Raw genomic sequence first — 24366 nt, forward strand, 5'->3', positions numbered from 1 at the left:
AGCGGTAGGCCAGTTAATAGTGTAGATGAACAAAGGGACCTTGGAGTGCTTGTCCACAGAGCCCTGAAAGTAGCAGGCCAGGTGGATAAGGTGGTTAAGAAGACATATGGAATGGTTGCCTTTACTGGCCGAGGCATAGAATACAATAGAATACAAGAGCAAGGAGGTTATACTTAAATTGTATAATACTCTGATTAGGCCACAGCTGGAGTACTTTGTGCAGTTCTGGTCGCCGTATTATAGGAAGGACGTGATGGCACTAGAGAGGGTGCAGAGGAGATTTACTAGGATGCTGCCTGGAATGGAGAATCTTAGTTATGAGGACAGATTGGATCGGCTGTGTTTGTTCTCATTGGAACAGAGGAGGTTGAGACGAGACCTCATTGAGGTGTACAAAATTTTGAGGACCTGGATATAGTGGATAGTAAGGGTCTATTTCCATTGGTGGAGGGGTAAATTACGAGGGGGCATAGTTTTAAGGTGGTTGGTGGAAGGTTCAGAGGTGATTTGAGGGGCGGGGGGGGGGGGGCCTTCTTCACGCAGAGGGTTGTGGGGATCTGGAACTCGCTGCCTGGAAGGGTGGTGGATGCAGAAACACTCACCACATTTAAAGGGTGTTTGGATAGGCACTTAAAGTGCAGTAACCTGCAGCGTTACAGACCTGGAGCTGATAATTGGGATTAGACTGGACGACCTCTTGTTGGCCGGCGCAGATATGATGATAAGTACTGCATGGAATCAAACACGGCCAGGGTGATCTCCTGGAATAGTTTTGATCACCTGGATGGGTCGGAAAGGAATTTTTCCAGATTTTCTTTTCCCCAATTGGCCTGGGTTTTTAATCTGGTTTTTGCCTCTCCCAGGAGATCACATGGCTCCGGTTGGGGTGGAGTGTAGAATGTTTCAGTGTAAGGGGCGGACTGGTTGGGCTGGGTGCTCTTTACCTTTCCGCCATTGTTCATAGGTTTATATGTAACCTTCATGGCTGATGACCGAGGGTCGTGCGGCTCTTTGGCGGCCAGCGCGGACACGATGGTCCGAAATGGCCTCCTTCTGCGCTGTAAATTTCTGTTTCGATGTAAGGAGGTCTGGAGCCGAGTAGTCCTGGCGGAACCCAAACTGAGCTTCGGTGAGCAGGTTATTGGTGAGGTTGAGATAACCTGAGGTCCTCGCTTTATTTTTCGCTTCATCGGGTGGGACAAAACCCTACGCTGTCGGAGGTGAGGATCGGTGTAAAACAGGAGCATCCTTATAATGCAGATTCCAGTCACCACCCCTGACCTCTCACCTCACACCTACTTGGGTCTGACCTCCGACTGTGAAGCATGCTGGGATAACTTGGTGTCTTAAAATTTGGTGTGTTGCTGATTGGTGTCAATCTGTTATTAACAACCCCGAGTTCTTGTTAATAATTTATTCTATAAAGTATAGTGCTTTACATTGCAGGACTGTCACTCACAGTCTGATATGGCTGTGTTATTTAGATTAGTATCACACTGTTTTAATCAATCAATCTTTTTATTCTGCTCCTCACCTCATCTCTTTAATCCTCGTCTGTTTTCTCACCTTTCTTTTATTTTCCTGCCCGCCTCTCCGCTGGGTTCAATGCCACAGCCAATGCCCACTCTCTTTGAGTGACCACCCTTCGAGAGTGATCCTGGATAGTTGAGCCTTCAGGGCATCACATGCGAGCCCTGCTCTGTCCTCGCCGACACCCACACCTTTGGACTAGGGGTTGCTGGATGGTGATCAGTTGCAGGAACCATGGCAGCTTTACCCTGTCCCTAACTCCAGGTTCACCCAGACCAACTAGAAATCCCCAACAGCCGCCCCAACTGAGATCAACTGACATAGCACTGACCAAGTTCCGACCATCAGGGCCACATCTCTCAGTGCCAGAGGGCACCTTTCACCATCAGCCCAGGCAGGCAGCTCACTGGCCTCTGAAGGAACCTTCAGCTCTCCGCCATGCCTCTGACTACACTGCTCCTCAGGGTGTCCAGGGGCTCTGAGCAGATGTATAGGAACAGGAGCAGGCCATTCTGTACCATCATTCAATCAGATCACGGCTGATCATAGTTTAACTCCATGTACCTGCCTTAGTTCCGTAACCCTTAATAACATCATGTAACAAAAATCTATCAATTTTAGTTTTGAAATTTTCAATTGACCCCCGGCCTCAACAGCTTTTCGGGGGGAGAGAGTTCCAGATTCCCAGCACTCTGTGTGAAGAAGTGCTTCCTGACATCGCCCCTGAACGGCCTGGCTCTAATTTTAAGGTGATGCCCCCTTGTTCTGGATTGCCCCCACCAGAAGGAATAGTATCTCTCGATCTACCCGATCAAACCCTTTAATCATTTTCAAACTCAGTTAGTTTACCCCGTAATCTTCTACATTCAATGGAGTCCCAGCCTAGTCTATGCAACCAATGTTATCCCTTTTTGCCCCAGGATCATTCTGGTGAAGTATTATAGTTACTGTGGCCAAGGTGCAGATTGAGCAGCCTTTGTTCGTAAGCTGGGAGAGGAGCTTGTCATGGTTTATGTCTGGGAATAGATTTAGGCCAGTGAGGTTCTGGGCTCCGTGAGCAGAGGGACAGAGTGCAGCTTAAAGCTGGTGCTGCACAAGATGTCCTCTCTGAGGCACAACAAGTCGATCACTGTTCCTCGAGAAGGCACAAAGGGCAATCCAAGAATCAGGAGTTTACATTCTGAGCAAAGCTCAAGGAAGATGAAGTTGTGCTGTCTTTGGAGAAGTGGAGGTGGCAAAATCACAAAGGGAACTGATAAAACTGTTCCCTATGATAAAGGGTTCAAATCCCACGGGACACGGGTAAAATGAGGAAATTAGGAGTGAGAGGGACATCAGACGAACTTTCATACAAAAGGGCAATCTGTGAAGTACAGAGGAAAGTAGTCATTGAGGTAAAGGTAGGTAGGGGGGATTGTGGGATCTGGTGAGAAGCTGGGATAAGTGGGATTAAGGGATCTGGTGAGAAGGTGGGACAAATGGGGTTGAGGGATCTGGTGAGAAGGTGGGATAAGTGGGATTAAGGGATCTGGTGAGAAGGTGGGATAAGTGGGATTAAGGGATCTGGTGAGAAGGTGGGATAAGTGGGATTAAGGGATTTTACTGTTGCTAAAAATACATCTCATATTTCATGGCACTCTCTGGCTCTTCACTCAGGACACACCTGACAACACACACACTTTGTGTCCTGCTTTCACTTAAAGCAGATGTTTAAACCCCACATCCATTCAGGCAATAGCGTGACTGACTATTTCTACCTCCGCACATCTGCCCCGACCTCACCCCACCATTGCTCAAAGCCTCCAAAACTCCCCTGACCCTAACTTACCTCGCACCAATCCTGCTCCTCTGACCTACTCACATCCACCAACATTGCACATTTTCTCTGCCTCCCACGTCGGCTGTTGCTGATTCTGCCATGTACACCCTCTCTAGACTCATCTTTTGTTTCTTAACTTGTCCCATTACCATCTCCTTTTGCCTTGCACCATCATCCCTTTTGTCTCTTAATCTCTTCTGCCTTCCGCCCAATGAGAGACCTTCCTGTTTGTTCTTCCCTCCCCTCCCCCCTTTCCCTGCCCCTGCACTTGCTTAAAAACCTGTTGCATCTCTAACTTTTTCCAGCGCTGCCGAAGGCTGACCTGAAACATTAACTCGGTTTCTCGCTCCACAGATGCTGCCTGACCTGCTGAGTATTTCCAGCTTTTTCTGTTTTTATTGCAAATTTAAAATTGGCTGCAAGTCCCTGTGTGGTCAACTCCTCCCTCCCTCTGAACCACCCTCTAAACACCCCCTCTCTCTCCCCTCTGTATTTCGCTCCACTCCACATTCAGTGCCTGCTCCTCCAACTATCTCAGCCCCACACTTAGCGGGTCCCCTAAAGATCTCACCCTTGCTACCTCGCTCGCCAGCCTCGAAACCTACCTGTCTGACCCTGCATTCCTCACCTTCCCTCCCCATTCTCCGATCACTGCTCGGCCACACACTAAAGGCGCTACATAAACGTACGTTGCAAGTTCTTGAACAAAGACAAAACAGTTATTTTACAAAAACTGGGAGAGCTTTCAAACTCTGCATCACCCATGTAAAAATAATTCTGTAAAAATGCACTACACATTATTCTAATCTACAAATGTACACCTAATTTAAAACATGTAACTCACTGTTGTTAACATTCTAAAATACCGACGCAGTATTAATGTACACGGGGCCCATTGATAGGAAGGCAACAACATCAGTTCCAGTCTCCATCCCCCTGATTTGTCGAGGTTGGCACTGGGCAGGTGCGTGGTGTGGGTGACAGTAACAGTTTGTATCACGTAGTCAGACTGTGAGCAGATCCCCGCTCGCTCCGCGCTATACGCTCTTAATCCTGACCCGCACAAAGAGCGTGGCTGGTGAGAGAGAGGCTGCGTCTCTGGACAGCAGGTGGATGTGTCGATAGCCTGCAGATACAAACAGAGACGCTTATTGGCACTACTTCGAAGATGAGCAGGGGAGTTATCCCCGGTGTCCTGGCCAATATTTATCCCTCAATCAACATAATAAAAAAAACTGATTATCTGGTCATTATCACATTGCTGTTTGTGGGAGCTTGCTGTGCGCAAATTGGCTGCCGCGTTTCATACATTACAACAGTGGCTACACTCCAAAAGTATTTCATTGGCTGTACCGTGCTTTGGGACGTTGGTGGTCGTGAAAGGCGCTATATAAATGCAAGTCTTTCTTTTCTTATTAAAGCGGCGGGGGGGGGGGGCGGGGGATTGGTGGTGCAGGACTGGGCCCTAGACCCTGCATTAGCCCACTCTGCACAACCCGCCGTCTGAATAACCTCAGTGCTGACCTCACACAGCGCCAATGCTGCATCTACTGTACCTCAGCTAACAATTTATTAACAGGGAGATTAAACGTTGTGATGTGGTGCCGAGCATTGCCTCACGGCAGGGCTCCCAACCCTCCCGCTTTGGGCAGGACTCCGCCGCCATGGGAAATTGGTCTCCCGGGCCCGGCTGGTGATGCAGGACAAACGGGCCTTCCCAGCTGTCGTGGCTTGCAATGGGCCCCTGCTATTCACAAACGTTGCACCGTTGCTGGGTGTGCGGGCCAAGAAAAATAGTCAGGAGACTCTCCAAATCTGGAGAGAGCAACTGGGGGTGGGGGGTGGGGGCAGAGAGAAAGAAACACACACTAGAGAGAAAGAGAAACTGATGGAGAGAAAGACACTGTGTAAGATATATATATAACTCCACCCAGTGGGCTACTGTGGTAATGCAGCCATTGCCGTTTACAACAATAAAGAGGGAACAGGTCACCTGACAGGTTCCTGAAGTTATCAGCCATCTTAAAGCCTGTGTATTTGTGAGGACGTACAGAAGATATCACATTGGCGACGAAGGATAGGATTTCTGGATAACCTAGCTGAAATTTTTGTTGGTGGATGATTCAGCCAACTGACAGAGAGAGTTTGATGGCTTCTTTTTTTTGATTAACAGCTAAAAATCCGAGGTAAATTACAAGCACACGTATCTGAACTGCCAGAGGCCAGATGGCCATGCCGATGGGAATAATAGAGCACTTGGGGGAGTTTCAATGCGATTGTGAGACTTTCGGAGCATATGTGGAGTGACTAGAAATGTTTTTCACTGCGAATAGTATTGTCGAAGTCACCGATGATGAAAACCATAATCGTGTGGTGTTCGAAAGAAAACGGGCTATTTTCTTACAGTGTAACTATTTAATAGTAACTTTCAAAAGGGAATTGGATAAATAGTTGAAAAAGAAAACCTTGCAGGGTTATGGGCAAAGAGCAGGGGAATGGGACTAATTGATAGCTTTGTTGAAGGGCTGGCGTAGGCACAGTGGGCCGAATGTCCTCCTTCTGTGCTCTATGATCCTCTGATAGCCAGACCAATGATGTAGTGTGTTGGGGATAAGGTATGGGATCGCGTACTTGAGTCGTTACATATTGAGTTATTGCTCTGGGCTGTAGTTACTGGCGGAGGTCCGGCAAATGAGGGTACTTGCCACTGAACCAATACCTAGCTCTGTCAAGCCCGTGTGGTGGCTGGTGAGCAACGGTCACTACACGTAAAAAAAATCCACGCACAGGCATCTTCTACCCCCTCAATTGGAGTTCAGGACTAGAACATCGGGTCCTTCGTTGAAACATCTGTGAACTCGTGGAAGCAAGTCATCCTCGTTCGAGGGACCGCCTAACATGAGATGAACTATTTGTACTCGTGCATCTGTCAAGCCCCGCCCCATCAAGCTCCATCGCCTCTCCCGGCCCGAATCATTCTCTCCAGGTGGTGCCGAGAAGCAGGAGCTGAGGCTCCAACTCTCTTTGCCCCCGACCCCCCCCCCGACTCTCTTCCCTCCCAATTGTCGGAGAGTGGTGGGTCTTAGGCCAAAAGGGCCCGTGAGCGGCGGCGGCGAGCAGAGAAGCGGCAGGGGGCCGAGAGCGAGGGCGAGGGAGAGAGCGACTGGAGGGGGGAGAGACTGGTGGGGGAGGGGGGGGGAGGAGAGAGACTAAGGGAGAGAGCAAGAGGCTGGGGGGAGAGAGAGATAAAGACTGGGAAGGGGCAGGAGAGACACGGGCTTGGGGGGAGGGATCGGAGGGGAGGGAGGGAACTCAGGGAAGATGGATCACGTTCTTCCAACTCCGTACAAGGGACAATGTTGGAGTGGATGATATCCAGAAGTCACAACACTGTCACGATTCACGTCATGCCCAAAAGACCTGTTAACAATCCGTACACAATGCCTGCCCCATCTACAGTGAGGGGGGGGGGGGGCGGGAGGATGCACTTGCGCTGGAGTAAGGCACTTCAGCTGGGGGAGGCAAGCATTTGGACTGGGGTACAAGTTTTTGGCCGGCTCTTGTTGTCTGCTGAGGAGCTCTGGCTTCAGGAAGTCAAAGTGGATCGAGTTACAATTTACAAAGTCAGTGAGACCTTGGGGTGGGCGGTTCCAGTTACACATCCTGTGAAACTTCAGGGTGTGGCTTATCCTCCAAAAGGCCCAATCATAAACAAAGGATAGAGCACGGTGGCCATTTTGTCAGTGCAAAGAAGCGCATCCATTTTCTTAACTGAAGCAGGGCCCGAGGTGTATGAAACCCTGAAAAATGTGCTTGTTCCCGTCAAGCCAAAGGACACATCACTTAAGCAGATTGAACAGCACTACAGTCCTGAGCCCCTGGAAATTGCTGAAAGTTATTGTTTCGGAATACGAGATCAGTTTACAGAAGAAAATATCAGAGTACATTGTAGCATTAAAAACGATATCCACTCTCTGTAATTTCAGAAACTTTCAGGACCGAGCATTGTGTGACCGCTTTGTTTGTGGGATGGAAAATGAAGTGATCAGAAGAAAGTTGTTGACAGCCCCTAACTTGACGTTTGATTTAGCTTGTCAGACAGCTATGTCGATGGATATGGCCGACCAATACGCCTGGAAATTTCACACCGTTTCAAGTCATTAGACAACTGAGGTGAATCACCTGCAGGTTCAAATTAAAAGGCAGTTGGGCCCCAAGGTCTCAGCAACTGGCCAATGATAACAGAGCATTGAAGTCATGCTATCAGTGCCTGGGCCAACACATTGCTCAAAGTTGTCCATATGTGAAGGCAGAGTGTTTCTTCTGCAGGAAAACTGGACATCTTGCGAAGGCATGCCGACTGAAGAGTAAACCAACTGTCAAGGCTATAAGTAGAAATCCCCAGAGACTACATAGCATGGAAGAAAAGGGACAGGATGAAGAGATACATGTCATCAGAAGCATGAAGATATCTAAAAGTGATTCGAAAATTATCATAATCCACATAGACGTTGCAGGAACCAAGATACGCATGGAAATCGACACTGGTGCATCCGTGAGTGTAGTATCGGGTTCGCTATATGTCGACAAATTGTGTGATTTCCCATTGGAGAAATTCAAGATAGAGCTGTGAGGCTACTCGGGTGAGAACATTCCTGTGGTAGGTCGTATCACTATACCGGTGAAATACATGGATCAATTTCAGAGCTTGCCTCTCTTAGTAGTGGAAGGAGACAAGCCCGCCTTACTAGGAAGAAATTGGTTGAGATCACTGAAGCTGGATTGGAGTGAGATTTTTCACGTTGAAATGAGATTTGCATTGAAGGATGATGTCATCAAGAAGTATCCGAAGGTGTTCTGCGAAACAGGCAGTTCGATCCAAGGCTTCAAGGCGAGTGTCAGGGTACAGAAGGACGCTAGAACAGTTTACTTCAATCCACGTCCCATACCATGCACTCAAGGAGAAAGTTGAGCAAGAACTCAAAAGATAGAGACTGAGAACATTATCTCTGATAGATCTATGTAATAGGTACAACAACAATGGGTGTAGCCTAAGTCAGATGGTAAGGTAAGATTGTGTGGTGATTATAAAGTAACTGTAAACCAGATTCTAGGGATAATCTCCCCCATTCATTGCCAAATGTAGAACATTTGTTCACAACACTGACAGGTGGTCAGATCTTCTCAAAGATGGATCTTACAAATGCCTACTTACAATTTGAGTTAGATGAGGAGTCCAAGTCATGCTTGCCTATAAATACTCACCTAGGCCTATATCAATTTAATAGGCTGCCATTTGGAGTGTCTTCCGCCCCTGCCATATTCCAAAAGGTGATGAACCAGATTTTGCAAGGTATTGAAGGGGTAGTATGTTATTTAGATGACATACTAATTTCAGCTACAAACATATTGAATGAAGTCCTCAAACGACTAGAGAAGCACAGAGTATGAATGTCTGCTCACAAGTGTGAGTTATTTCAAAACTCAGTGGAGTACTTAGGTTACAGAGTAGACAAAGATGGTTTACATCCAACCATGGAAAAACTGGATGCAATCAGAAATGCACCCACTCCTGAGAATGTCACTGAACTTCGATCATTTTTGTGTCTTTTGAACTATTATGGGAAGTACCTACCAAATTTGGCTACAGTATTACATCCATTGAATGAACTGTTGAAAAAACAGGTCCATTGGAAGTGGTCAGAAGAATGCGATGCAGCATTTAAGGAGTGTAAAAGCAAATTGACAGAGAGCACCATGTTAGTTCACTATGGCGTAGCTAAGGAGATCAAGCTAGCATGTGACGCCTCTCCATATGGAGTTGGGGCAGTGATCTCTCATATACTACATAGTGAGGAGGAGAGACCAATTGCTTTTGCTTCACGCCAGTGCCAGTGAGCATAATTATGCGCAAATCGAAAGGGAAGCTTTGGCATTAATTTTTGGGGTCAAGAAGTTCCACAAATACTTGTAAGGTCATAAGTTTACCATCATTACAGACCATAAGCCCCTGACAGCAATCCACCATCCAAAGTCCCCAGTTCCAACATTAGCTGCAGCCCGAATGCAGAAATGGGCTTTGATTTTGTCAGCATATACATATGATATTGAATACAGACGATCAGCTGATCACAATAATGCTGATGCTATGTCTAGATTGCCTTCCCCATCACAAGTTACACCCGATAGGGAAGAAGTGTTCTAGTTTTCAAATATTGATGAACTGCCAGTCACAGCTGAAGAGATTAGTAGGTTTGTTCACGTTGATCATATTTTGCCTACAGACGTGCAAGGAGCTGAAGATTGGAATGATTCAATTATTTCTGACTCATCAGATAGTTTTGATACAAGTAAAGTACCAGCAGCAGTGACCATAATAGTTCAAAAGACCCAAACATGATCGAAGTTCAGTGACATTCCTGGGAATGGGTGCATTTCTGATTGCATCAGCTTTCCCTTGGTTGGATGTAAACCATCTTTGTCCACTCTGTGCCCTAAGTACTCCACTGAGTTTTGAAATAACTCACACTTGCGAGCAGTCACTCGTACTTTGTGCTTCTCTAGCAGTTTGAGGACTTCATTCAATATGTCATTATGAATTTGCCTGTTTGGTGCTGAAATTAGTATATCATCTAACTAGGTACAGCAGTTATCATGGGCGACTTCAATCTACATATAGTTTGGGCTAATCAAACTGGTAGCAATACGGTGGAGGAGGATTTCCTGGAGCGCGTATTAGGGATGATTTTCTGGACCAATATGTTGAGGAACCAACTAGAGGGCTGGCCATCCCAGACTGGGTGATGTGTAATGAGAAAGGACTAATTCGCAATCTTGTTGTGCGAAGCCCCTTGGGTAAGAGTGACCATAATATGGTAGAATTCTTTATTAAGATGGAGAGTGACACAATTAATTCAGAGACTAGGGTCCTGAACTTAAGGAAAGGTAACTTCGATGGTATGAGGTGTGAATTGGCGAGAATAGACTGGCAAATGATACTTAAGGGGTTGACAGTGGATAGGCAATGGCAAACATTTAAAGATCATATGGATGAACTTCAACAATTGTACATCCCTATCTGGAGTAAAAATAAAACGGGGAAGGTGGCTCAACCGTGGCTAACAAGGGAAATTAAGGATAGTGTTAAATCCAAGGAAGAGGCATATAAACTGGCCAGAAAAACCTGAGGACTGCGAGAAATTTAGAATTCAGCAAAGGAGGACAAAGGGTTTAATTAAGAGGGGTAAATAGAGTATGAGAGGAAGCTTGCCGCGAACATAAAAACTGACTGCAAAAGCTTCTATAGATATGTGAAAAGAAAAAGATTAGTGAAGACAAACGTAGGTCCCTTGCAGTCAGATTCAGGTGAATTTATAATAGGGAACAAAGAAATGGCAGATCAGTTGAACAAAAACTTTGGTTCTGTCTTCACAAAGGAAGACACAAATAACCTTCCGGAAGTACTAGGGGACCGAGGGTCTAGTGAGAAGGAGGAACTGAAGGATATCCTTATTAGGCGGGAAATTGTGTTAGGGAAATTGATGAGATTGAAGACCGATAAATCCATGGAGTCCTGATATTCTGCATCCAGAGTACTTAAGGAAGTGGCCCGAGAAATAGTGGATGCATTGGTGATCATTTTCCAACAGTCTATCGACTCTGGATCAGTTCCTATGGACTGGAGGGTAGCTAATGTAACACCACTTTTTAAAAAAGGAGGGAGATAGAAAATATTTAATTATAGACTGGTTAGCCTGACATCAGTAGTGGGGAAAATGTTGGAATCAATTATTAAAGATGAAATAACAGTGCATTTGGAAAGCAGTGACAAGATCGGTCCAAGTCAACATGGATTTATGAAAGGGAAATCATGCTTGACAAATCTTCTAGAATTTTTTGAGGATGTAACTAGTAGAGTGGACAAGGGAGAACCAGTGGATGTGGTGTATTTGGACTTTCAAAAGGCTATTGACAAGGTCCAACACAAGAGATTGGTGTGCAAAATTAAAGCACATGGTATTGGGGGTAGTGTACTGACATGGATAGAGAACTGGTTGGCAGACAGGAAGCAGAGAGTCGGGATAAACGGGTCCTTTTCAGAATGACAGGCAATGACTAGTGGGGTGCCGCAGGGCTCAGTGCTGGGATCCCAGCTATTTTCAATATACATTAATGATTTAAATGAAGGAATTGAGTGTAATATCTCCAAGTTTGCAGATGACATTAAACTGGGTGGCAGTGTGAGCTGTGAGAAGAATGCTAAGAGGCTGCAGGGTGAGTTGGACAGGTTAAGTGAGTGTGAAAATACATGGCAAATGCAGTATAATGTGGATAAATGTGAGGTTCTCCACTTTGGGGGCAAAAACACGAAGGGAGAATATTATCTGAATGGCGGCAGATTAGGAAAAGGGGAGGTGCAACAAGACCTTGGTGTCATGGTTCATCAGTCATTGAAAGTTGCCATGCAGGTACAGCAGGCGGTGAAAAAGGCAAATGGTATGTTGGCTTTCATAGCTAGGGGATTTGAGTATAGGAGCATGGAGGTCTTACTGCAGTTGGACAGGGCCTTGGTGAGGCCTCACCTGGAATATTGTGTTCAGTTTTGGTCCCCTAATCTGAGGAAGGATGTTCTTGATATTGAGGGAGTGCAGCGAAGGTTCACCAGACTGATTCCCGGGATAGCAGGACTGACATATGAGGAGAGACTGGATCGACTGGGCCTTTATTTACTGGAGTTTAGAAGGATGAGAGGGGATCTCATAGAAACGTATAAGATTCTGACGGGACAGGACAGGTTAGGTGCAGGAGGAATGTTCCTGATGTTGGGGAAGTCCAGAACCAGGGGACATAGTCCAAGGATAAGGGGCAGGCCATTTAGGACTGAGATGAGGAGAAACTTCTTCACTCAGAGAGTTGTTAACCAGTGGAATTCCCTGCTGCAGAGAGTTGTCGTTGCCAGTTCATTGGATATATTCAAGAGAGAGTTAGATATGGCCCTTACGGCTAAAGGGATCAAGAGGTATGGAGAGAAAGCACGAAAGGGGTACTGAGGTGAATGATCAGCCATGATCTTATTGAATGATGGTGCAGGCTTGAAGGGCCGAATGGCCTACTCCTGCACCTATTTTCTATGTTTCTAACATACTACCCCTTCAATACCTTGCAAAATCTGGTGCATCACCCTTTGGAATATGGAAGGGGCGGAAGACACTGGTAAATGTGTCGACTAATTACTCGACTAAGGTAAATGTGATTACATTCACAAACCGTGTCACATGATCAATTGTCACAGGTTCAAATCTCCAGGAATACATCAAACCTCACCAGGAAAGTCACATCTTGCAGCAGCAACCTGGGATCGGACTTTTCAACCAACCTCTTGCAAACAAAGAAAATGGGATTTAAAAAATTCCCTGGAGATTAAAGAATTGACACAAACTGAGCACATTCACTGCACCCAATCAGAACTTTAGTAGAGACTTGACAAGCAGAGTGTGGGGGGGCGTGTCAGAGTGGCAGGGGCAGTGTCAGAGTGGGAGGGGCAGTGTGAGAGTGGGGGGGGCAATGAGAGAGTGGGAGGGGCAGTGTCAGAGTGGGAGGTAAAGTGGTGATTACCTTCTTTAACACTAATGAACGGGAGTGTAAACTGCCCGATGAAGTCATTGCTGGTAGCTGAATCATAATCCTCCACAACGAAGCGGATCAGAGCGAGCTCGGGAGTACTGATCGTAAACTGGAGCAATTCATTCCAGATCGGATTAAAACCTGCAATTCAACAACAGTATAGTGTGACTGTTAAATACCTGTTAAGAGTTCAGCAGCCTTCCCCGCATCACAACTCCGCAATGGCTGGGAAATATTTCCGCACAAGGGGACAGTCCGACTTGTGATTGAAAGTTCAATTGTCCAGCAAAGAAATGAGCCCGCAGCACATTTTCCCTCCTGTGGAGAGGAAGCGCACCTAGCAATGCATCACCACGCGGGAGGGAATCTCAGCCAATTCGGAGGCGACCAGGCCGACAGTAACAGTCTGTCTGCCATTCTAGCCGTGTTCAGTTAAATCAGCGCGGACTCGGGATGGAACCAGGGACCTTCTGATCTACCCGGCTCATGGCCATTGTAACAAGTTAATGTATAGTGCCCTCTAGCTGGGAGTTATCGCTATAATGTATAGCATCCTCTAGCTGGGAGGTATAGGGAGCTGTACTGAGAAACATAGAAACATAGAAATTTACAGCGCAGAAGGAGGCAATTTCGGCCCATCGTGTCCGCGCCGGCCGACAAAGAGCCACACAGCCTTCGGTCAGCAGCCCTAAAGGTTATATATAAACCTATGAACAATGACGGAAAAGCAAAGAGCACCCAGCCCAACTAGTCCGCCTCACACAACTGCAACACCCGTTATACTAAAACATTCTACACTCCACCCCAACCGGAGCCATGTGATCTCCTGGGAGAGGCAAAAACCAGATAAAAATCCAGGTCAATTTAGGGAGAAAAAAATCTGGGAAAATTCCTCTCCGACCCATCCAGGCGATCGAAACTAGTCCAGATCACCCTGGCCGTATTCTATTCCCTGCAGTACTTACCATTAATACTGCATCGACCAACAAAAGGTCATCCAGTCTAATCCCAATTACCAGCTCTCGGTCCGTAACCCTACAGGTTACTGCACTTTAAGTGCCTATCCAACCATCTCTTAAAAGTGGTGAGGGTTTCTGCATCCACCACTCTTCCAGGCAGCGAGTTCCAGATCCCACAACCCTCTGCGTAAAGAAGCCCCCCTCAAATCCCCTCTAACCCTCCCAACAACCACCTTAAAACTATGTCCCTTCATAATAGACCCCTCCACCAATGGAAATAGACCTTTACTATCCACTATGTCCAGGCCCCTCAATATTTTGTACACTTCAATGAGGTCTCGTCCCAAACTCCTCTGTTCCAATGAGAACAAACCCAGCCTATCCAATCTGTCCTCATAACTAAGAGAGAGGGTCTGTGAAGGAACGCCATCTTAAGCTCCACACGGCTGTCTGAGATCTCCCAAATAAACAGAGTTAAGTTGAACTAAGAGTGTTCAAAAGACTATAAAATACGGTGTCAGAAGCGGAGACTTCTGATCTTTCGTTGAACGCATCTACGACTGAAATATTGGAACTATAAGACTTTTTTGAGCCGATCGAAATCGACGTTAAGCAGTGCAGTGCAGAGCGTGCTTCCTACACATCGCGCATGGATCTGTGAAGGCCGATAAATAGTCCAAACCTTGTAAAATAATCTAGAGGCATTAGTAAAGTAAAGTTAAAGTGGCATAGGTTATTGTAAAGTCTCGACTGAAAAAGTATTTCTACAATTACATGACCATGATATTTTACTATTAGACTTGTTCTGGTCCTCTGGGTATTTGAACTGTGTGCATGTATGTGACAAACTCAAAGTCTTAAACTGTAGCGAGCTATCATGACCACCACAGTGCCAACTCCCGCACACATTCCTCTCCCACCTCCATTTCAGGTGACGGGCGATTTGAAAGCCAACTGGAAAAAATTCAAACAGCTGTGGGACAGCTATGAAATTATCACGAATATTGTGGAAAACCCAGGTAGAGTTAGGGTTGCAACGTGTATCACTGCCATTGGCAGCGATGCCCTAGATAGCCACAATAATTTTTCCTACAAATCAGAGGAAGACAAGCAGGAAATTTAGATTATTTGGGAGCTCTGGGAAGAGTACTGTAAAGGTAAAACCAACAACATCTATGAACAGTTCCAGTTTAACAACTGTGCACAAGGGGACGAGCGGTTTGACAGATAGCTTGTGAAAGTGAGAGAGTAGCATCGTCATGTGATTTTGACAATATGAGGGATGATTTCATCAAAGACCACATAGTCTGTGGAATATCTGATAACACTCTGCGTAAGGGGCTGTTGCAAGAATCAAGCCTAACACTGGATAAATGTGTGATGCTCTGTAAAGCTACAGAGGCCACAGTTGCGCAAATGAAATCCACGAAGCTCACTAAAATGAAGATGTCAAAGCTGTCGGACAGAAACACTGACCCACAAAAAAAAAATTCACAGACAAAGAGTTCACGAACAATTGCAGATACTGTAGCGAAATACATGAGCTGTCAAAAAACTAAATGCCCAGCATATGGGAAGACCTGCACAAGTTGCAGCAAATTAAATCACTTTTCTCAAAAGTGCAGACAGAGTGGATCGAGGCAGAAGTCTACACATAACCCTAAATATAAGGGCAAGCCAAAAGTTCATACACTATATGAAGAGAGTTATGATTCTGATTTTGAAGTCATGACTGTAAAGGTGCTTGGTAAAGTTGATCGCACAATCAAGGACAATGCTGACAGAAAGCATCCTAACAAGATTATGGCTACCTTCGCCATTAAAGGTCAAATGGTAAAAATGCAAATAGATTGTGGGGCCACATGCAATGTGCTACCTCAGAGATACTTACCTAAAGGCTTAAAGATAAAAGAATCTAAGACAATACTGCCACTATATGACAACCATACAACCATTCCAGTGGTAGGGACTTTTAATGTGCCAGTGCAAAATACAAAGAACAAGCAAAAGTACGTTGTGCCCTTTGTGATCATTGAGAGCCAAAGTGCACCACTGATTGGCTCACCCACTGCTCAACAGCTACAACTGATAAAAGTGCAGCATCAGAATATCACGATGGTAAACGAACCATGCTGTAAAGTCCTGTCCCCTCAGTACAGATTCACACGAGGCATGCAGTGAAGTCAAGGTCACTCTGGACCTGCACCTTTATTTCACAGCTCTGGAATGCTGCACTTGCCTGAGGCCTGTCCTTTTTACCTCTTGCAAGTGCACCCCTAGTGGTAAGGTATGCTGGTGGTTACAGGTCATATCTTATTACAATCATGTATAGCATGTTAGGATACAGTTATATATAATAATGTAAGATACATGACATCACCCTCCCCCAAGGTCTTATTGTCTTTATAGGTTCAGTCTCTCAGGTGGTCTACGCTCTCGTGTGGAGCGTCTGAGTTGTGGTTCAGTTGTTTGCCTTGGTGTCTGTTTTCCTTTGGGTGTGGTTGCTGGTATCTCGCCTGGGCTGTCTGTTTAGATTGGTGTGATTGTTGTTGACTCGCCTGGGCTGTCTGTTGGGATTGCCCTTTCCTCAGGTTGTTCCCTCTGTCTGTCCACCAGGTGTGGTGCGAGTTCCACATTGTAGTCTGCCTCTGGTTCCGCAGTGTTGTTGGTAAATCTGCTTTTGACTTGGTCTGCATGCCTCCAGCAGGTTGTGCCATTGTCCATTTGTACTACCAGCAGCCTGTTTCCTTCCTTGCCCTTTACTGTCCCTGCAAGCCATTTGGGACCCCTGCCATAGTTTAGTACAAACACTTTGTCCCCTATCTCATTCCATCTCCCCCTCGAATTTCTGTCATGGTACTCAGTCAGCTTACGGCACTTTGCCTCAACGATTTTGTGCATGTCTGGGAGGATTAATGAGAGCCTTGTTTTTAAAGTCCTTTTCATCAACAGTTGCGCGGGGGGGAATCCCAGTCAGTGAGTGCGGACGAGATCTGTATGCCAGCAGCAGTCGCGACAGGCGACCCTGCAGCGTGGGACCTTGGATTTTAAGCATGCCTTGTTTAATGATCTGCACTGCTCTCTCTGCCTGGCCGTTGGAGGACGGCTTGAACGGTGCCGTCTTGACGTGATTTATGCCATGGTCAATTATAAAGTCTTGGAATTCTGCGCTGGTGAAGCACAGACCATTGTCACTGACCAATGTGTCAGGGATTCCGTGCATTGCAAACATGGTTGCGAGGCTCTCCACAGTGGTTGAGGTTGTGCTCGAGTTTAAAATGGTGCATTCGATCCACTTTGAAAATGCATCTACAACTACGAGGAACATTTTGCCCATGAATGGGCCTGCATAGTCTACGTGCACCCGCAACCACGATTTGGTAGGCCAGGGCCAGGGGCTCAGTGGAGCCTCACTGGGGGCATTGCTGAGTTGGGCACAAATGGTGCACCTTCGGACGCAGAGCTCCAAGTCCGCGTCAATACCAGGCCACCAGACGTGGGATCTGGCTATGGCCTTCATGAGAACGATCCCCGGGTGCTTGCGGTGGAGCTCCCGGACAAATGCCTCTCTGCCTCACAGAGGCATGACTACTCGGCTGCCCCACATCAGGCAGTCTGCTTGTATTGATAGCTCATGCATGCACCTGTGAAAGGGTTTTAATTCCTCAGGGCAGGCATCGCGAGCCTCTGCCCAGTCACCGGTTAGGACACATCTTTTTACAAAGGATAACGTGGGGTCGCTGGCCGTCTAGGCTCTGATTTGGCGAGCCGTCATGGGCAAACCTGTGGACTCAAAGGCATTGATTGCCATGACTATTTCACAGTCCTGTGCGTCAGACCCTTCCGTGGTCACCAGGGGTAGCCTGCTGAGCGCGTCGGCACAGTTGGCTGTGCTTGGTCTGTGCCTTATGGTATAGTCGTAGGACGCCAGCATGAGTGCCCACCGTTGAATTCGCGCTGAGGCGTTGGCGTTTATTGCCTTGCTCTCGGATAGGAGGGACCTGAGGGGCTTGTGGTTAGTTTCTAACGCGAACTTGGCCCCGAAAAGGTATTGGTGCATCTTTTTGACACCATACACGCACGCGAGCGCCTACTTCTCTACCATTCCGTACCCGCGCTCCGCCCGCGAAAGTGACCTGGAGGCATAAGCTATGGGTTGTAATTTGCATGCACTATTCACATGTTGCAAAACGCACCTGACCCCATATGCTGACGCATCGCATGAGAGAACTAGCTTTTTATCTGGGTCAAAGAAAGTCAAAAACACTGTTGGAACACAGAAAGTTGCGTGCCTTATTGAAGGCGCGTTCCTGGGCGTCTCCCCAAAACCAATCACACCCCTTCCTGAGTAGCATGTGGAGTGGCTCCAGCAGCGTGCTTAAGTTCTGCATAAAGTTCCCAAAGTAATTGAGTAGCCAGAGAAAGGCACGCAGTTCTGAGACATTCCGGGGCCTGGGTGCCAGGCGAATTGCTTCTGTTTTGGACTCTGTTAGGCGGATTCCATCAGCGGCAATCCTTCTGCCCAAAAATTCAACCTCGGGTGCGAGAAACGGGCACTTGGATTTCTTGACTCATAGGCCTACCCGATCCAACCGCTTTAGAACTTCCTCCAAATGACGGAGATGGGAGTTGGTGTCCCTGCCCGTGATAAGTATGTCGTCTTGAAATACAACCGTCCCCGGGATGAACTTGAGCAGACTCTCCATGTTGCGCTGGAATATGGCAGCTGCCGACCTGATGCCGAATGGGCATCGATTGTACATGAAAAGGCCTCGATGTGTGTTGATGGTGGTGAGTAGCTTGGATTCCTCAGTCAATTCTTGCGTCATATACGCAGATGTGAGGTCTAATTTTGAGAAAAGTTTACCTCCGTCCAATGTGGCAAATAAGTCCTCCGCTCTGGGCAGCGGGTATTGTTCCTGTAGGGAGACTCTGTTTATGGTAGATTTGTAGTCCCCACAGATTTGTACAGATCCATCAGGCTTCATGACTGGGATGATGAGACTTGCCCAGTCGCTAAATTCCACAGGTGATATAATGCCTTCCCACAGAAGCCTGTCTAGTTCGTGTTCAATCTTTTCACTCATCACATAGGGTACAGCTCTGGCCTTGTGATGGACCGGTCTAGCATCCTGTGTGATGTAGATTTTGACTTTGACCCCTTTGAAAGTGCGCACACCTGGCTGAAAGAGATGTTCAAATCGCTTTATAACTGTTGAGCAGGAGGTCCGTTCCTCTAATGACATGGCATGGACATCATCCCATTTCCAGTTTAGTTTTGCTAGCCAGCTTCTCCCCAGCAGTGCTGGGGGGTCTCCGGGGACAATCCACAGGGGAAGTCGGTTCACTGTCCCTTTGTGTGTGACAGAGAGCATAGCGCTGCCGAGGACTGGTACGATTTCTTTGGTATAGGTCCTTAGTGTGGTGACGACCCTTGTGAGTTTTGGTCTGTCTCTTTTATGTGGCCACAGTTGTTCAAATTATTGAGCGCTCATGAGAGATTGACTCGCTCCCGTATCCAGCTCCATGTTGACAGATATCCCGTTGAGTAGGACCCTCATCATTATAGGAGGAGTCCCGGGTACTGTCCCCACCATCTTCTGGTCTGCTTTCCGACCCATCCGATTCGTATACCAGCCGAGCTGCCGTTTTTTTGCACATGCGGGCCAAATGCCTTGTATATTCACAATTTCTGCAAACAGCCTGCTGAAATTGACATCCCCTTGATGAGTGCCCACCCCCACACCTCCAGCACAGACCTATTCCATTGTTCAAATTGTTCCCAAAGAATGAGCTGCGTCTGGCTGATCTCTCTTGAGCTTCTCTCAGTTTGTAGTTGATTGCTCGCATTGTGGGTTGATGAAGTGTGAACGACCATTCCTGTGGCCCTTGATGGCTTCTGCCTGTTGTCGAGAGCCTGTTCTCCCGGTTTTGTCTGTATGTGGAGGTAGCAGCTTGTTTAGTGCTGTGAACTTCTTCTTCCGATATTTCGTTAGTTGTCGTACTTGCATTGTAAATCAACCTCGTTTCTTCTTCCCCTACCAAGAATGTCTGTGCAACCAGTGTTGCTGCCTCTAAGGTCAGGTTCTTGGTCCCTATGAGCTTTCGGAATATGCCTGCGTGGTCTATTCCTTCAATGAAAAAGTCTTTCAGCATTTCTCTCCTCAGTTCATTGGAGAACTCACATAAACTAGCCAACCTCCGAAGTTCCGACACGAAGTCGGATATGCTCTGGCCCACACAGCATCTGTAGTTGTAGAACCTGTGTCTGGCCATGTGTAGGCTGCTCCCTGGCTTCAGGTGTCTCTTACCAGTGTGCTCAATTCTTCAAACAACTTGCTTGCTGGTTTCTCGGATGTCAACAGATCCTTCATTAAAGCGTATGTTTTCGAGTCACAGCTCATCAAGAGATGGGCTCTTCTCTTGTCTGCCTTATCGTTGCCTATCCAGTCTTTGTTTACAAAGCTTTGCTGGAGCCTTTCTATAAAGTCCTCCCAATTGTCTCCCGCATTGTACTTTTCATCTGATCCATTGTTCGCCATTCTGTGGATTCTGTAATCCCGTAACTCGTCGCCACTGTAAAGTCCTGTCCCCTCAGTACAGATTCACACGAGGCATGTAGTGAAGTCAAGGTCACTCTGGACCTGCACCTTTATTTCACAGCTCTGGAATGCTGCACTTGCTTGAGACCTGTCCTTATATACCTGTCTCTTGCAAGTGCACCCCTGGTGGTAAGGTATGCTGGTGGTTACAGGTCATATCTTATTAGTCATGTATAGCATGTTAGGATACAATTATATATAATAATGTAAGATACATGACATGCGCGAATCGCAAACTACAAACAAGGCAAACGTCTCGCTAGCGTCAAAAACTGATGTCAACAATGCGTATCAGGATGTGTTTAAGAGACTTAAGACACATGCCAGGGACAGTTCACTTTGAACTTAAAGAATCAGCGACACCAGCTGTAATGCCACCCAGACAGGTACCAATAGCAATCAAACAAACGCTGAAAGAGGAACTTGATCATTTGGAAAAACGACAAATCATCACGAAAGTGGTTGAACCGATGGACTGGGTATCCAGTCTAGTGTCAGTACAAAAACCAAATGCAAATATACGAGTATGTATCGACCCTCAACATCTGAACAATGCCCTGAAATGTGGACAATATCCACTTCCTGTGATCGATGACATCTTGCCACAGATGTCAAATGTAAAGGTCTTCACTAAAGCATCTTCAAGGAGGGTTTCTTGCATTGTGACACAGAGTCCTCCTACCTCACAACCTTCCAGACTCCATGGGGATGATATCGATATAATAGAATGCCATTTGGCATCAGTCCTGCCCTGGAAATCATCCAGCAGAAACTAGACCAGAACCTCGAGGGTCTAGATGGAGTCTACAAGATTGCAGATAATATCTTGATCGTTGGACGCGGTGAGACACTTCGAGGCCAATATCGATCATGGCACAATACGCAAATTCATGCAGAGATGCAGAGAGCAAAACATCAAACTAAACTCAATAAGTTCGAATACAAGAGCTCCCAAGTGAAGTACATGGGACACACACTGTCGAGTGATAGACTCAAAGCCGACCCAAGCAAAGTGGTCGCAATCAACGAAATGCAAAAACCGCAGGATGTCGTAGGTGTACACCAATTTGTCGGCATGACAAAGTACCTCGCAAAATTCTTGACAGATCTTTCGGGCCTCAGTGAGCCTCTGCGACGGCTTACTCAAAAAGACATGGCCTGGAAATGGACTGAAGAACAAGACAAAGCTATCAAACAAAGTGTGGCAGATTTTCCGGTGCTCAGGTACTTTGACCACAAACTTGCAACCGAAGGTCAAGGAAATGCTTCGAGCAAGGGTCTTGGGTTCGTCCTTCTGCAACAGGGACAACCAATCGCATACGCGAGCCGAGCGCTCACTCCAGCAGAAACACGATACTCTCAAATCGAAAAGGAGTTGCTTGCTCAAGTCTTCGGAATGGAACAAAACCATCAATGGGGGCAATACGGTCGCAAGATCACGTAATGGACAGACCATAAGCCTTTGGATGCTATACGATGCAAGCCGTTATCTGCAGCATCCAAGTGATGACAGCGTCTGCTCATTCGGCTCAACCAATGTGGAAATAAAGTATCAACCAGGAAAATAAATTAACCTAGCAGACACCATCTTGCGCACCTACCTCGAAAATGTGGAGAGATCACCGACAGAAATTGTAGTGGAATGCATCCACATGGTATACTTTTACTGGCCAGGACAGAACAGTGGCATAAAAGACTATGTCTTAAAGTGTGAAACATGTAACACCTATCAATTGAGCGAACCAAAAGACCCACTTATAAGTCACGATCTTCCTCACCGACCATGGGAAAAGATTAGTTGTGACATATTCACACTCGATGGCAAAGACTACTTATGCACAGTGGACTACTACTCGGACTATTTCGAGATAAACAATCTGCATGGAAAGAAAGATGCCACTGTCATCATCAAACATCTCAAGAAACATTTCTCCAATCACGGTATTCCAGACAAGGTTCAATCTGACAATGGACCTCTCTTCAACTCAACAGTTCACAAACTTTGCCACGGAATATGGATTCGATCATGCAACAACCGCACCAGAATATCCACAAAGCAACGGAAAGGTTGAGAACGCGGTTAAGCTCACAAAGTAGTTAATCAAGAAAGACTGTGGTGACTTCTACATGAACCTTCTCATCTGGTGAAATACACCAATTGAAGGCCTTGAGAGTTCGCCAGCACAACGCTTGCTCGGTCGCCGCAAAGACAAACATCCCAATCACAAATGAACTACTCAAACCAAGGATCATACACGTTGATGCGTCCTTACTATACAGTCAGTCTTTCTATATAGGTCAGTCTGTGACCTGTCCTTTATTCCTCAGCACTCAAGTGCAGGAAGTGGGTGGAGCTTCCCCTTTTATATCAGAAGGTCCAGGTTAGGAGTGTCTCCCACAAGTTCACCACCTAGTGGTCATTGTTCTCACAGTGTACAACTTAGGTCAGATTATACATGGGTTACATTGCTGGTTGAATACATGACATCACCTTCCCCCCCCAAAGTCTGATTGTGATCACAGGTTGAGTCTCTCTGGTGGTTTACGCTCTCTTGTAGAGCGCCTGAGTTGGGGCTCCAGTTGTTGGGCGCTGGCCTGAGTGTCTGCTGTTTGCGGTGCCTCAGGCCTATCCAGACTGCCCACAGTGACTGGGCTCTTCTCCCTTTGGTCCCTGTGTTCGGTCACCTGTGGAGGAGTGAACTCTATATTGTGTTCTTCCTCCGCTTCTTCTATGGGGTTGCTGAACCTCCTTTTTGTTTGATCCACATGTTTGCAGCAGATTTGTCCATTGGTAAGTTTAACTACAAGAATCCTATTTCCCTCTTTGGCAATCACAGTGCCTGCAAGCCATTTGAGCCTTGCAGCATAGTTGAGGACAAAAACAGGGTCATTTACATCAATACATCACGCCCTCACATTCCTGTCATGGTAGTCATATTGTGACTGGCGCCTGCTCTCGACAATTTCTTTCATGGTGGGGTATATAAGGGATAACCGGGTTTTGAGCGTCCTTTTCATTAGCAGCTCTGCGGGTGGAACCCGTGATCGAGTGTGGTCGGGATCTATAGGCCAACAGGAAGCGTGATAAGCGGCTTTGTAGGGAACCCCCTTGGATTCTGAGCATCCCGTTTGATTATCTGCACTGCTCGTTCTGCCTGGCCGTTTGAGGCCGGCTTGAATGGTGCCGTTCTGACATGGTTAATTCCATTGCCTGCCATGAAGTCCTAGAATTCAGTGTTTGTGAAGCACGGGCCATTGTCGCTGACCAAGATGTCCAGTAGACCGTGGGTGACGAACATTGCCCGTAGATTTTCTACCGTGGCAGAGGATGTGCTTGAATTTAAAATGTCACACTCGATCCATTTGGAGTAGGCATCTACTACAACCAAAAACATTTTTCCCATGAAAGGACCTGCGTAGTACACATGGATGCGTGACCAATGCTTGGCGGGCCAGGACCAGGGGCTAAGGGGGGCTTCCTTGGACGCATTGCACAGCTGGGCACACGTGTTGCACCTGCGAACACAAAGTTCCAGATCTGCGTCTATCCCTGGCCACCAAACGTGTGACCTAGCATCGCACGTTAACACAAGTTTCTTACATGGGTCATATAGCGCTAACAGATTGTTGGAACATAACAAATTGCGTGCTCTATTAAAAGCCCTTTCCTGGCTGTCCCCCCAGACCCATTCGCAACCGTTGCGTAGGGAAGAAAGTTACCAAAATAGTTCAGGAGCCCCAGGAACGAACGCAGCTCCATCGTGTTACGGGGTCTGGGTGCTCTCTGGATTGTTTCTGTCTTGGACGCAGTAGGGCTGATCCCGTCTGCTGT

The 24366-nt window shown here is 46.8% G+C and overlaps 1 protein-coding gene across 1 annotated transcript in view; it reads right to left on the bottom strand.

The window, feature by feature from the left end:
* Nucleotides 1-1399: 1399 nt before the first annotated feature.
* LOC139234007 (1-phosphatidylinositol 4,5-bisphosphate phosphodiesterase delta-3-like) overlaps nucleotides 1400-24366 on the bottom strand; it is a 102553-nt gene continuing 79586 nt past the window's right edge. Inside the window, exons 14-15 of the mRNA XM_070864799.1 lie at nucleotides 12965-13114; nucleotides 1400-4475 (exon numbers count right to left, since the gene is read on the bottom strand). Coding sequence (XP_070720900.1) covers nucleotides 4387-4475; nucleotides 12965-13114 — 239 coding nt within the window. The 3' untranslated portion in view covers nucleotides 1400-4386. The remainder of the gene's footprint in view (nucleotides 4476-12964; nucleotides 13115-24366) is intronic.

This window comes from Pristiophorus japonicus, chromosome 21 (genome assembly GCF_044704955.1).
Source record: "Pristiophorus japonicus isolate sPriJap1 chromosome 21, sPriJap1.hap1, whole genome shotgun sequence".
Taxonomy (NCBI): domain Eukaryota; kingdom Metazoa; phylum Chordata; class Chondrichthyes; family Pristiophoridae; genus Pristiophorus; species Pristiophorus japonicus.